The sequence below is a fragment of the Micrasema longulum genome, unplaced genomic scaffold, assembly GCF_059751315.1.
Source record: "Micrasema longulum isolate JH-2025_06_02 unplaced genomic scaffold, ASM5975131v1 h1tg000214l, whole genome shotgun sequence".
NCBI classification, from domain to species: Eukaryota; Metazoa; Arthropoda; class Insecta; order Trichoptera; family Brachycentridae; genus Micrasema; species Micrasema longulum.
The window spans coordinates 1,235,670-1,251,134 of NW_028277419.1; the positions used below are offsets into that span (position 1 = coordinate 1,235,670).

General features: G+C 34.8%; 1 protein-coding gene across 1 annotated transcript in view; it reads left to right on the forward strand.

Moving 5' to 3' along the window:
- LOC148283666 (ecdysone receptor-like) overlaps positions 1-15,459 on the forward strand; it is a gene marked incomplete at its 3' end in the record, with an annotated part of 719,211 nt that extends 703,752 nt beyond the window's left edge. The window contains exons 6-11 of the mRNA XM_088243474.1: positions 10,969-11,145; positions 12,084-12,379; positions 13,906-14,061; positions 14,515-14,667; positions 15,017-15,239; positions 15,382-15,459. Of these exons, the coding sequence (XP_088099600.1) occupies positions 10,969-11,145; positions 12,084-12,379; positions 13,906-14,061; positions 14,515-14,667; positions 15,017-15,239; positions 15,382-15,459 (1,083 nt within the window). The remainder of the gene's footprint in view (positions 1-10,968; positions 11,146-12,083; positions 12,380-13,905; positions 14,062-14,514; positions 14,668-15,016; positions 15,240-15,381) is intronic.
- Positions 15,460-15,465: the final 6 nt, after the last annotated feature.

The following is a 15,465-nucleotide window of genomic DNA, read 5'->3' on the forward strand; positions in this document are numbered from 1 at the left end:
CATTATGAAGATGAATGAATTCTAGAGCGCCTTAGATTTTACTTACAAAACTTTACGAACCGACAAAATATTATTTGAACATTATTAATTTTACATTATAAAGATTAATGAATTCTAGAGCGCCTTACATTTAACTTACAATAATTGTAATCATAATTTTTGTTGCCCAATCTAACGAATAATTTAATCGCTTTGAAATTGGGGTCCGTACCATGTGCTCGCGATATATTTTGATGAATGATGATGATTCAGTTGTTCTCTATATAAGTCAACAATATTGATATTTCGCCGGCGTTTCCTTGTGAGAAAATAATTAATTATTTATCAAGCTCATATCAACCCCTCAAAGTATTTTCAGGCGTTGCCTAGTATGCTGGTGAAGTAATGAGGAAGTTCGGTGTTTTTTTTTATTTTTATATATCAGCGCTCTGATTTTTAAAGTTTTGTATCTTTTAGATTACTTCGCGTGTGACGTCCAAGTTCTCTTCCCCTTCTTCTCGGTGAGTTCTGCTGATTCGTCAGTTGACTTACCGTAAACTGGAAATCTTTCACAGCTCTCTTATCATCGGTCGATTCGGAAGAACCCGTGACGTCGTGCAAAGTAGTTAGTTTTTATTGAATTTTTTGTACATTTTCAAGAAACGTTGCCGTACAATTTAATGCTCTAATTTTTACCGCGCGTAAGAATACACTTTTTATATACAATTTCCCGTTACCTTTATATATTCGCTATAATATTCGCTCGGGGATGCTATTGTGAATCTTCTCGTGGGGGTAGAGAAAATTTCTACTGGATATAACGCTCCTTCGGGCAGCTTTTCTCGTTCGCCATCGAGCAATTTTTTCGTGTATGTGGGCACCGCCAAGAAGACTGTCCTCAGATGTGCCGTGTGCGGTATGTGGTGGGCAATCTGTATATAGCGTATAGATTTTTATTTTTTACGTGTGACTACCCCAAAATCCCCACGTTATGTACTGTGGAAATCTTCTCTATCCTCGCGAGAAGAGTCAGAATAGCACCCCAGGATTCTGAAAAGTCTGATAAAAGTGGATGTTCACCCTCACCTCTTAATATCGGCCTCCGTAGTGCAGTGGTCAAGACGCTTGACTCACGCAAGGAAGGATCTGGGTTCGATTCCCGGTGATATGAAGTGAGTTTTAAAAATAATTATATTCGATCAAAACTTAGCAATTTTTAATTTATTTGACCGACATCCAAGTATAGTGATACCTACTATATAACTCAGTTATGCATATACTATGACGAACACGTTTTCCAAACAAACAAATATATAATTTTTTTTAAAAGGAAATATTTGCGTCCTTATTATTTACCCAAATATTTCGATTTTAGGGGCCATTTTCAACGAGTTGTTAATAACTCATTATTAGAAAATGGGAATCAAGTTGGGGTAGAGTGGGGTTCGAACCTCGGACCTTTGACCCGTGAGTTCGCAACACTAGTCACGGGACCACAACCCGATTCATTTATATCCCGATACATTTTCTAATATTGAGTTATCAAATTATAATAATTATTATTATTATGTAAATCGTCGGGATCGTACACCAACGACGAATGTGATTTTTTTCAACTTTTGAAGAGCGGCTTAATTTTTTTTGGACATTTTATGTCACAACTTAATACGTACAAAAGTACCTATACCATTTGATACTTGGGTGAGTTATATATTTTTTTCAAACCTTGAAAAAGAAAACTTTTGTATAACCCTTTCAATATAAAATACAAAAGAAAGTCAATGTCGCATTTTTCGCACATCCGTCGTTGTTCTACGATCCCGACGAAATGTACGATTCGAGGGGTGGTTTTACGTTTTGTTTTTAGAGATAATGTGATTTGAACAAAGTATTATATTAAAGTCTCGTTTGGTTATTAGATATGAAGAATTTCTAGTTAACTTCAGTTTACATTTCTACGTTAAGTCAATACACAGTATGCCTTATCTAAATGTGTCTTAATTAGAAGTAGGTCAGTGTTTAGTATTTACATACCGATAGATTATTCTCAAACTTGTGTATACATTACAAAAAATAAATTATATTGATTCCTTGTCAATTATTCAATTCGCAAAAATACACAATCATAAATTCCTTACAAGTATATAAAAGTTTACAAATTAACACAAAATACAATAAATAGTGACACAACCAGGAAAGACCGCTCATGCCTGTAAAGTTGCCCCTATTATATTGTAGCAAAATGACGGACTGAAGTTTCGGTTTCGGACAAAAATTATGCGAAACCTCTGCTCAGCCGAAATTTGCGGTCGGGATGCGTCGGATTACGTCCGGCTGTACTCGGGTGAAACTCATGGCTCGTGAATCTAGTTCTCAGATCTTTCATCTTTCATGTCATAAAAAATAAAAACTAAAATTATTTTGTGATTTGTTGACTGTAATTGGTAGTTCTAAAATCTTTCATGTTTATAATTCCTTTATAGTTAATAAGGTAAATTTCTTATAGCGAACATTGAAGAACCGTTTTATATAAGTTATATGTATAGCATAACAACGATCCTATTTTTTAAAATTTAAATTATTTATTGACAATTCTTGATGGAATTCCATTGTAATGATGTAATAACTTATATTTACATATAAGTTATTAATTTAAAAATACTTGGTACACTTATACTTATTTATTTGACCAATTAGCGCTTTCACCCTCTAATGGGCATCTTCAGACAGTGTAAGGATAATTCATATAAAATTACATATTATCTAAAGTGTAGGTACAACTTATTTTTAAATGTACCTACACTTTAGATAATATTTAGTTTTATATAAATTATCCTTACAGTGTATATTATTCACCAGTCTGAAGATGCTCATTAGAGGGTGAAAGCTCTAATTGGTCAAATAAATAAGTGAAAGTGAACAAAGTATTTTGAATAACTTATATGTAAATATAACTTATTACATCATTACAACGATCCTAATTTAATTTAGGTATGCCTTTTATTTAATTATGTATTTTATTTAACACGAGCCGAACCCGGCAATGCTTTGCTATTGCTAGATTTAAGTACATACTCGTATATAGATTAAATGAACACAATCGAAAGTTTGATATCAATTATTGTATTTAGTTTAAATTAGATATGTACGTATACATAATTCTTTTTGTGTTTCGGCTAACATAAATTGTGAGGACTGAAAATATTGATAAATGGGTATTCGAACATTGTTTTCCTGTCACTGTCTTGCGGATGCCTCCCCGATACTGTGTGAAAAAGACAACTGCATGTCAGACCTTTTGTAAGAATAGACAAAATCGACGTTTCGTTGTCCCGTTTTCCGCACCTCAAAACTGAACCGATTTTGTTATTTTTTTGGAGAGAATCAGAATAAAGAATTCAGTATCGGTACGTTTTGCGTTTTTCAAAAATAGTTATATCTGTATACCGTGCGCCCGAAGACAGCAGATAATTTCGGTTTCACCCGAAATTAAAACAGAAGCTGAAATTCGATTTCGGTTGAAAATCTTGTTACGGTCGGTCACGACAATATATATATATATATATATATATATGTATGCCGCCGTCAAATAGCTAAATCGGCATCTCAATCAGATGGCTAGGCTTTTCATTTAATGCCGGCATTCAATTGAATGGCTCAAGGACGATTAGCCAAAAATTTGAAAGCGGCGTTTAACGAAAGGGCTGTACGTCGCTATCTCTTTTAATTTGAATGCAACAATAAAATATTTTCAATATTATTTAAAAAAATTTTTTGTGTGAAGTTAGGTTAGGTTAGGATAGTAGGTCGGGTCATGTTTAATAATTTTAAAAAATGTTTTTTTTTTATTTAACTACATCCAACTTATTCTAACCTAGCCCAGCGGTTCAGCTGTTTCCAAAGGGCTAGCGTTCAACCAGCCAACACGATGAACGTTTAACTATCTCAATTCATTCAACGAAACGGCCTAATCATTCGATCTAAACTCTCTACAAATGTTCCTCATAATATATATAATACAACCTTCTTCTTCATGCTACCCCTGTCTCATCTAATTATAGGCAAAATTAATAGTTATGACGAATTTTCAATAATTTTTATATAATAACAAAATAATTAAACATAGATTTATTAGCGAATAATCATAGTGGTGCGGCGTTTGCTTTCGAAATAATTTTGTAGTGTTTTTTATTTTTTTTGGATTTAGATCATTGTCTGTGGTGCTACTTGCGAAAACTTGTAATTGGCTTATTCCTAATTTGTTTTGTTTTTTTATAAATGATGAATTTGAATATCCGAATAAAGAATAAAAAAAATACAAATTGAATGCCGACATTTAATGAACAGCCTAGCCGTCCAGTTGAGTGCTGATTTTTTTTTTTTTTCGTGTACTCTGCTCCCCCGGATAAAACCTATTTTAAGGCCGATTTTTTTATGAAGGGATCGCAGTAGTTAAAATGTTGGTGTTCTCAAGGATTCCGAGTATTCTAAGTTTTATGTAATTCACCACTGTAATCGGGCCCCTTGGCTAATTGTTAAATAAATATTATCTAACGTTCCGATGACTGTTATCAGTGCTCTGTATGGAGATCAGATGCAATGGATGGACGTTGGGCGTATTTATAGTAAACAATAATATTCCTCCCCGCGAGTCAAGGCCACGCAGTGCCCCCGTCGCATTCGCAAATACTCCCATCGCCCTGTCCCTCTCTACCTTGCGATCGCATCTCTCTCGCGGACCTCTCCGTGCCTCGCTTCCTCGCCCCACATTCCCGGGTTTCTGCAGCGGCCGACTTGCATCTCCAATAATTATCACGAAGATCACTTTTTGAGATTGATTAAAACGTGTTATCGAATATGTTATTTATAGGTACGCAGTACATATTGTGTATTGTGTATTAAGTATACTTTTCTATTAGTTGAAATCAAATATTTATTCATTTTAATGAAGTTTGTTTCCCCTCATGACATACGAGCGCATTGTAAAAACAGATTCATTTTGTATTTTTATGTATTTTTCTTAAATTATCTCCAACCTTATCGATTAATATACGCCTATTAGGATGTATCAAAACGATTGTAAATAAAGTATCTGAGTTTTCTTAGTAATTTTTGTTTTGATTTTACACGGCTTAGTAAAACTAAATGCAAAGTTATTCAATGTATCTTCCCCGAAACAAAAAAGTCAAGAAGAGGTAAAATCATGCTTAAGAGGGGTGTTTTTTAATCGACTAAGACTTTTATACTGCTATACTCAACTTTGTACAACCATCGCTGTCTTTTTAGGCCCATCCATTTGTCTGTTTTAAATTGATTTTCCTATAAATATTTGTTCATCGGGGGGGATGGATTTAATCGTAACTACATACTCGTACATGTCCGTTACCCTTATCCTGCAAAATTTTTATATATCTGTATATATATTTATTTACTTTAATGAAACAAACAGTCGACAATGATATAGTAACATTAAAAAAAAAACAGTTTTAAGACAGACCAGCAAAGTTTCTAAATAGGAATCATACATATTATCAAATTGTGTTACAACAAAAGGGTGTGTTTATGTGTATTTGTATGAGAGTAAGTGTAGATGTGTGTTTATGTGTATTAGTGTAGGAGTAAGTGTTCAGGTGTGTGTAAGTGTGAGCATCATTAAATAGTAAGCGTATATATATATATCCACAAATAACTTTGTCTGGGGATAATCACGCAAAAGTATTACATACTATGCTTTACGAATAATATTTGTACTCTCTCTATTGCATTGACAGCATTTTTCATTTGAATTTGTAGGCAATATCGAAATATTTAACTATGGTATTATGCATGGGTATGTGCGTGATTTACAGATACTCACTCCAGACCTTCGAAATCATGTTGTCTATTTATATCTTGACCGTTGACCAACAGACTCTCTGCAGAACCGCAGGAGGCAGGCTCGTCGGCCGATGTATGTTTGTGCAGTCTCTGGGGCCTCACGACCTAGGTTAAAACTCAAGTGGTGGGCGAGACACTGCCCACTCTTCCCTTCGTGAGACTTCAACTACCTATTTTATTCCGGTTGTTTCCTCTTGTCACTCGGATCAACGTTTATGTATATATTTTCAGCTGTCCTTTAGATATATTTCTCGAAACTCTCCGGTCGAATCTGTCTGTAATTTCCTTTAATCCTCTCGAAATCATTTACAGCAACACTGTCAAGGTCAGTTTTGTAAATGGCAACACGCCGGCAAACTTAATATCATGTGAAGTAGTCACGATTAAAGTACATACAATAACGTGATATTTATCCGAAGGATCTGCTTGAAAACATATTACACTCGAGGCTATTGTCCATCGAGTTCTGCCGACTGCAGCCGATTTCATCGTAGCTTCCGTATAAAAAGTTGTTTGAAAGGAACGCGTATCATCCGGCCCGAACAACTTTTTATCTCACAAACAATAGAAGGCTTCGAGAGAAGCGACGACATTTCAGCGACAACTGAACGTCCACCATACTGGAAGTATTTATAGCTTGTGCTTAGCCTCCCCTGGACACATTCCTTGTGGCCAATGCCTCTGTCAGGCCTCCGAAGACAATCTTTCGACGTTTTAATTTACGAGAAATATTAAAATATCTCGTAAAGATGTGAATGTATAAAAGTAAAATGTAAAAAATACTTATTTTAAATTCATCTCTTCGTAATTTATTTATTTCCGAATACTGTAACAAAAGCTTTATTGTCATATTTTTGAATAACGTATAATCTCAGTTAGTTGTCTCGTTAAGTAAACAATTTTGATTAACTGCGCCAGCATTCACCTTTACAAACCATAGTCTTCTTGAAAATGGGTTACCTGCGCCAAAGAGTGATCGAGAGCAGTTTATCACGGGGATTCGTCACATTCGCAAAACTTTCCTTGATTAATTACAACCGTCAAGATGGTTGCGAAATCCTACTCTCGCACCAAGTTCGGCAACTCGATCAGTCGGTTGGCCGAGGTACCGCTATCGTATGATCGTATCCCGAGTCTCGAGAGATGAAAGTGGAATGTAGAATGTAGAATGTAGAATCGTAGAGTAGAGTGGGCCCTACATACATATCCAGGGGACCCACACGGAAGTTCCGAGGCTGTGAGTTTGCATTTACGGCAAACCTGTCAGCTGTTCATATCAGTATTAATGTTTTACCAAATACATCTAATGCGTTAAAAAAGACATGTATCTCATAAGTCAAACGTTTTCGCTCTACGGATAAACTAGTATTTTTTTATGTAAGTTCATTGTTTGATAATTCAGATATTTATTTTTAAGGTGTAAATCATTATAGTAAAAGTGTCAACTAAATTTTATTAATTATTTATGTAAATAACCAATAAATTATAATTTTCGAACGCAATTTTAGCTCCGAATGGATTATTTCTCCATTACTTTATTGCATCGTCCCACGCATTGGGAACTCGAGGTTAGCGCTTGCTCTGGGGAAATATTGGAAGTAAATACTCGTCCAGTGTTGACTCTGCATCCCCTGCCCCGCCCCCGGTCTCCCGAGTTAGGTCGAGCGCGGGTGACTGAGGTGAGGGATGGAACGTGATACGAAAGGGACCGTCCGGAACTGGACTTGCCCCGAGCGAGTTACTTAGTAAGCACACAAACCTACATACTGCATACTCGGTTGGTTGGACGAAATTGCCATTTAGCAAAAAGCCCGCCAATGTACAATGAGGAACTTCAGCCCTACGGGGAATTGGATACAAAAAATGTTTTCTTACACGGGGTAAAAATTAGAGCATTAAATTGTATGGCAAAGTTTCTTGAAAATGTATAGAAAAAATAATAATAAATATTTTGATAAAAACGCACTACTTTAAATGACGTCACTGGTTCATGTGAATCAACCTATAATCTAAGAGCTATGGAAGATTTCCGGTCTGCTTGTTGCTTCTGGACCAATGGGAAGAACTGAATGAGAATAAGCGGAAATGAACCTCTGACGTTACACGCGGAGTTATTTCAGAAATACAAAACTTTGAAAAATCGTAGCGCCGATAATACGATATATAAAAAATTAAAAAAATAATTTTGACTTAGTTTAACAGTCTATCGACAAATTTTTCTTTTTTAAAAAACCACTGAACTTCCTCATTAACATCGTGAACAAAAAGTGAAATAAATAAAATACATTATTTTTTATACTTGCACATCTACACTCCTTAGGACATGGACAACTGATTGTTTGTTTTGGGTTAGCTAGTACTTCCAGCTAATATTCTATCCGATCGAGTCAACATATTGTTTGAATAACTTTTTTGAGTATCAATCATAATATCCGTTTTTCCTCCGTTTCCGTAAAAGTTTAGTTACAACTGGCAAACAATAAGCCGACCGCCGCGCGGCGAGTCGCACCGCCCCGTGTGGGTAGCGGGTTGTCAGTAAAAGAAGGTGTATATAGCCATCCCGATATAGAAACTGGTTTGTTGCATTCATTCCACGTACAACTCCAGTTCCAACATTACTGGGTTTATGTATCAAGCCGCGGAAAGAAAGCGCATCGCGAGAATTCCATCCCAACACACCCCCACTCCTGTAATTAACTTTAAACGTTTCTACCTGGAACCAATTTATTTGGTCAGGCGAGTTGGAGATTTTGATGAATCCATTCTCGCGTTATCATATACATACGTACAATATTATTAGCATGAACGGTGTCATTAAAAGAAATCCCCGAAAGATTGTTCGCATTTCTACCAATGCATATTCTTACTCCTAAATTATGACATATTAAAAATAACATCAGCGATATATTTAATTTGTAATTGAAAGTCTATTAATATCGCATTATAATGTAATGTAGAAGAAGTGCTTCTCCTCTTGGTTTTTTGTCATTAGTTTTAGTAAAAACTGCCAAAGCGGCTTCATTCTTGGAAGTGATTATTTTATTCTTCACACTCCAGTTCTTCTTACTTTTTGCTAATAACGTTGGCTGCGAGCAGCCGCATAAAAGTTTCTTATTACCTTTTATTTTGCTCAGTTCGCGGGTGTATGTGTACGTGTATTCCGTATATTATTATGTTCTATACTAAGCCGTAAATAAACGCTAATAGGCATTCCGGATCAACATTTTGTAGGATTTACTGTTGTTCTAATTCATTGCCCAATAGACGCCATACGCCAGCTTGGTCTCGTCAGCCTCGTGTGGCCATTGCTGATGCTGATCATTTACTTTTGTGAAATATTTCGTCCACAGTTATATGTTTCATTTACATAATATTATGTAGGTACATACACAGTTCATACTTTATATCGGATTTAGCCGCGTTCAAATCGCCGAATTATTATTTTAGGTCTAGTTTTTTTAAAATCATTTTTCACAGTAAAGGCGGAATGCCGAGGGTGTCTAATTAAATTATTTAAATTGCGATAAATTACAAAATGCGAGAATCTAAACAGACATTCTTTTGTCATGTTATTCTTGCACTTCTTCTGAGGCGTGTGTCAGGTTTTAATATATTCGATAGTTTAAACTCGCATCGTCTGCGTCTGCGGTGTATTCTATGTTGCTTATCTGCCTCGCTATACCTTTGGTAAAAGAACGCGGTTAGGTTAGAGCGCAATTTCAAATTCACCTCACCTTTTTGGCGGCCCGTGAACTAAATAGGCAATAAAGATGCAAGCGGCTAGTCGAGCGAATGCGATATGTTAATTTCCTGCAGATACTAATATCGCGTAAATATAGGGTGAATATTTTTTTATGTATGCAGGTACTTTTTTCTTTCGCTTTATACTCAAACCTTCTTTAAAGGTAACCGAGCACTTGTCAAAAATTCAAGGTGAACAATTTGATTTAGCGTCAATAGATACCCATTCAAGATTTTATCTTTTTCCGTTTATAATAATGCGTTAATTCAACGGCCGGAGTTATTCTGAAGCGCAGAATAGGGCTCGACACATACCGAGATCACCTGAAAAGAGATAAGCCTCCCGGTGATGTAACATTTGAAGATGATTTGCTTGCATTTAGCGGTGCCGATCGCTGTTTCGGCGACGGAAGTATAGCTTCCTATGCCGGCTTCGACAATTCGGTTAGAATGTTAATGAGCTCGGAGGCGTCGGTCGGCACTCGGTTCCTCGGTTGCCGAACACGTTGGGAATGCAGAAATGACTTCAGAACACCGGCCGTGTTTAGGAACCGAAAATTACCGAACGTTCGCACTTTGTTCCGAGCGAGATATCGCTCATTGTGCATTCTGCCGATTTCATATCCAGACAATACTTCGTACAATCTACGAAACATCGTCAGAGTACACGCGAGCACAGCAAATATTAATGGGGCACTTTAAAAAAGGACAAGGAGTCGTTCACAAGTCTTATTCGTATTCAAGGTGATACTTTTGTGAACAATTCCTAGATATTTTTTTTTAGATTTTGGTATAGGTCACCTAATAGCCATATTTAACCTCATAAATAAACGTATGTAGTTACCAAACTTATCAATCAAAACATTTTCACTCATTTAAAAATCTATTTTCTATTGGTGTCCTATTTTTTTTAGGAGAACACGCTAAAACTGAAATACACTTAAATATTTATGCTGATAATTTATTGTTTGTCAATGCTTTAACTTTTAGAAATATATAAACTCGGTTTTATTTTTTAAGTTATTGAGATTGCTATCTTACAACTGTTCTTGTGGTTCAGTATTTCTTAGTAAATGTGTTTGCCAGTCAAAATCTGGACAAATCTTCTTGAGATTCGAGTCTCGAATTCGAGCATCTCGCTTTTGATTTAAAATTTGAAAAGATATTTTGGTAGCAATAGTGATAGTTTATCATCTTCTGCTTATCCATGTCACCCCATTTCGTATTTCACTTAATGTTTCATATTTCTGTATAGGAATTTCCGATCAGAAGTTTCTTATATTTTGATCATGAATTTAGCTAGCAAACATACTATTTGATTTTATTTAGTAAACTATGACATGTAATGAGTTTCGTGTGTTTTGGTTGCAGGACGAGAAGACTTGTCTCCTCCCAGTAGCCTGAATGGGTACAGCGCAGACAGTTGCGAGGCGGGGAAGAGGGCCAAGAAGGGTCCAGCTCCCCGTCAGCAAGAGGAACTGTGCCTGGTGTGTGGAGACCGTGCCTCAGGGTACCACTACAACGCCCTAACCTGTGAAGGATGCAAAGGTAATATCATCTACTCTATCCCTCTTTTATGTAATGTACATACATATATGTGTCGTATAATTCCAAACCCCCGAAATAGGAAAAAAATAATTGAATGTAATTTTACAGAGAAAAATTAATACTTTAAATTACACTCTATCATTTCTTTCAAACTCCATTACAAATTATAGAAAAAATATCGGCCATTCTATGAACATTAAAATTTGCATAAAAACAAACTGTAAAAATGAAATACGAGTATTTTACTAAAATATTGTTCCTAAAAATAAGAAAAAAACACGATTCCATAAACAAGGTTTCGAACTATTTACATTTTGTTTTGAACAATTATTGAATGCATATTTAACCTAGAATTTGAGGAAAATACGTCATTTTTTGCGATTTAAACTGTTCGTATTTCTTTTCAGATCGAAAATCAAAAATTTTGCTCCAATAACTTTTTTATTCAATCTATTATCTTCAAACCATTGGAACAAATTTTTAATTAATACTTGGTCTTATATGAGAATAAATTTACCCAAGTTATATCTAAATTTTAAGAGGCCTAATCTGCCTGTAATTATATTTTAGTTCTATAAATCTCTAACATTAGAAACCTTACAAAATGATTGTTTCTTTCTAATGTTCGTTTACATTATTTTTTAATGGCACGATTTTGACAAAACCGCGTTTTAAAATGGCAAAATCATTTTGTTTCCTGACTTTTTATCGGACTAACGTTTTTTGTTATTTCTGTTTTGTTGAGAATCCATTGGCGAGGGGTTTGGAAGTGAAAGAATTGTGTTTTTTTTTTTTTAAATTCATGAATAAATTATAAACTCTCTTATTATGTCCTAATAATATTTATCATTCGAAATATTTTAAGCTCAGTTAATTGTCAAACCATCTAAAGATTCCAATTTTCAATGTTTGAAAGTAATTTTTCGTTTCAATCTTAGGTTTCTTCAGACGGAGTGTGACAAAGAATGCCGTGTACATCTGCAAGTTCGGTCACGAGTGCGAGATGGACATGTACATGAGACGCAAGTGCCAGGAGTGTCGGCTGAAGAAGTGCCTCGCCGTGGGCATGCGGCCCGAGTGTGTGGTGCCGGAGAACCAGTGCGCCATCAAGAGAAAGGAGAAGAAGGCGCAGAAGGAGAAGGACAAGCCTCCCGCCATCACCACCTCCTCCAAGCCTGACATCATCCCCGCCATCATGAAGTGCGAACCCCTTCCCCCAGAGGCTACCAAAGTAGTGAGTATCTGATTTATAGTATGTATATAACAGTTACATAAGGAGATACAATATAATACAATCCTATAGGCTTTAGGCACATCTAATAAATCATGTTTACTCGTATTGGCGTGTTCAATTGAAGACTAAAAATATTTTTTTAAATTTTTTTATTTAACTTTTTGTACATAATGTTATTTGTACATTGGCGGGCTTATTGCCAAATGGCAATTTCTTCCAACCAACCAATAAAATAAAAGTTTAATTTTTATAATTCAAGCTACAGAACATTTTCAATAAAAAAAAAAATTAAAAAGCCAAAGATATATAAAACTAGAAATAAACGTATTTGTTTATAAATTACCTTAAATCAAAACTATTACTCAATGGGAATTAGGAAAAAAGAGGAAAAAGGAAATGAGGAGAGATTCAGGAAGAGAAAGGAGATATTTCTTCAGACGTGATTTAAACAGAGATAATGTAGTAACATCTTTGATGGTGGATGGGAGATGATTCCACAGTCGAGCCGCATGGACACTATATGAGTTAGAGAAGAAAGAGGAATTGTGGATGAGTATCAAGAGAGTGCCTTGAGAATTAGAATGATGAGGTAAACCATAAACTGATAAGCGTTGAAATTTTTCACTCAGGTACATAGGAGCGTTATAACTATGAAGTACATTGAACAGAAGTGAGAGGGAGTGATAGTCTCTCCGCTGTCTAATTTTGCGCCATTTCAGTATAATCTGTTTCCTAAACACTCATTTGCGTGACTAAATTCTTGTCACTTCTGCTTGTCTACTAATAAAAGAAAGAAGTGTTTTGAAAATGTACCCTATCCCGAAAAGTGTTGGTAATGCTAAGCCCTACTCAAAAAAGTATCTTTTATTGAAATAATTATTTCGTTCGATTAAATTTGATACACATAAATAAATTTTGTTTATTAGATCTACATGGAAAATAAGACATCCTCTAAAAAGAAATAATTTTTTTATTTGTTAAGGTATCCGAAATAAAATACTATTTTTGGATTGAAATTTACTTTTAATATTAAAAATATATGCAACAGTGTATAATGTGATGCGTTTCGTCTTCTTAGGACTTAGGACATTATCCAACTCTTTAGTTTTATCAAACCCTTTGAGTCCTAACTTGTTAGGACTTATTTCGTCTTGACGAAACGCGTCGCATTATACGCTCTAATATATTTTTAAAAGTAGAATTTAATTCAAAAATAGTATATTATTTTGATTACCTCGCCAAATTTTAATATGGAATTCTACCAATTAACTGCATACATAATAAATGAATAAAATTATAACGGGTCTTATTTTCATGGTTTAAGTCTTGAGGCCTCACGAATCGGAGGTTTGAGATTCGAAGCCCACTCTACCACAACTTTAGTCTCATTTTTAAGAATTTTAAATAATTATTAGCCGACCCAGTCGTTTATAAAATGCATATTTTAAAAAAGTAAATAAACATATACTACAATTTTTGTTGTGTATCTTGCTCGAATAACTAATTAATTGGTAATATTATTACTGTTCCAGAAATTCCTATCCGACAAGTTATTGGCGGAAAATAGATTGCGGAATGTGCCTCCCCTTACCTCCAACCAGGAGTCTGTAATAGCGAGGCTAGTCTGGTACCAAGATGGCTATGAACAGCCATCTGAAGATGATCTGAGGAGAATTATGATTGTGAGTAATGTCATCAAATATTATTTAAAATATTTCAATTGTTGTATTATATATTATTATTGTTCTTTTAGTAAGTCAAAATATACAAATACGTCGATGTTAGCATTTATGAAGTTTTGAGTCTTCGCTTAAATAGCTTCACCAACTAAGCCATCTCAAATCTGTCTTGATCAGATGCCCCATCTACTTTTTGTATTTTAATTAATTTGATTTTATTGCATGCGTTTTACATACAAAGTTATATTTTTCATGTCACCATAAAATGCTTTGAAAATGAATGTTGTGGTTGAGACTAATTCATTCTGAATACTAGTTTTTGAAACAATTTATTATTATTATTGTTATGTATAACTCACACAGTGTAATATAATTCCTTGGGGGTTCTATATATTTTCATTTTCATTTATTTATTTATTTATACCCTTATATGTGTGTAATTTTTTTTTTTTTCAGAGTCCTCCAACAGAGGAAGAAGACGCTAATGATGCCCCTTTCCGGCATATTACGGAGATAACAATCCTCACAGTCCAGTTGATAGTTGAATTTGCCAAAGGATTACCCGCCTTCACAAAAATATCACAAGGAGATCAAATAACCCTTTTAAAAGTATGCTACCATTAGTTACAATTGTTTTGAAAAAAGTTCTTTTTTTTGTTTCCCCTCTTTTGGGTAAGAAGTGATCTTGCGTAGCAACAAAAAGAAGGCAAAAATCTCATAAATTTCTCAGCTTTGTTTGAAACTATTCAACTCTAAATCTAACTTTTCCATCTTACATAATTAGTATAAAATCTATTTTCTTGTTTTGAATTTTTGAATGTTTCAAAAAAAAATATACACTTACAGACCATAATATAGTTTGAACTATAATATTTTTCCTATCATATTATCTGGTATTCGTGTTTATGGAAAAGTTGTAATCAATTCAAAATAATTTACACCCTAATTTATTTTCTAGGCGTGCTCCAGTGAAGTGATGATGTTGAGAATGGCGAGGAGATATGATTCAGTATCAGACTCCATTCTGTTTGCTAATAACCGTTCCTACACGAGGGACAGTTACAAGTTGGCGGGTATGGCAGAGATTATAGAAGACTTGCTCCATTTCTGCAGACAGATGTACACCATGACTGTGGACAACGTAGAATATTCTTTACTCACAGCTATAGTTATCTTCTCAGGTATGCTGAATGAACTTTATTATTAGTCAAACGAATTATGCTGTTTATCATCCAACATTTATACATTCATAACACCACTATTATTTTACTTGTGATAGATTAAAATGTTTTCATCTTTTTATCAAATTATTACGACTTTCAGATCGACCGGGTCTCGAGGAAGGGGAGCTTGTGGAGCAAATTCAGGGTTACTACATCCAAACTCTCCGTAGCTACATATTGAACA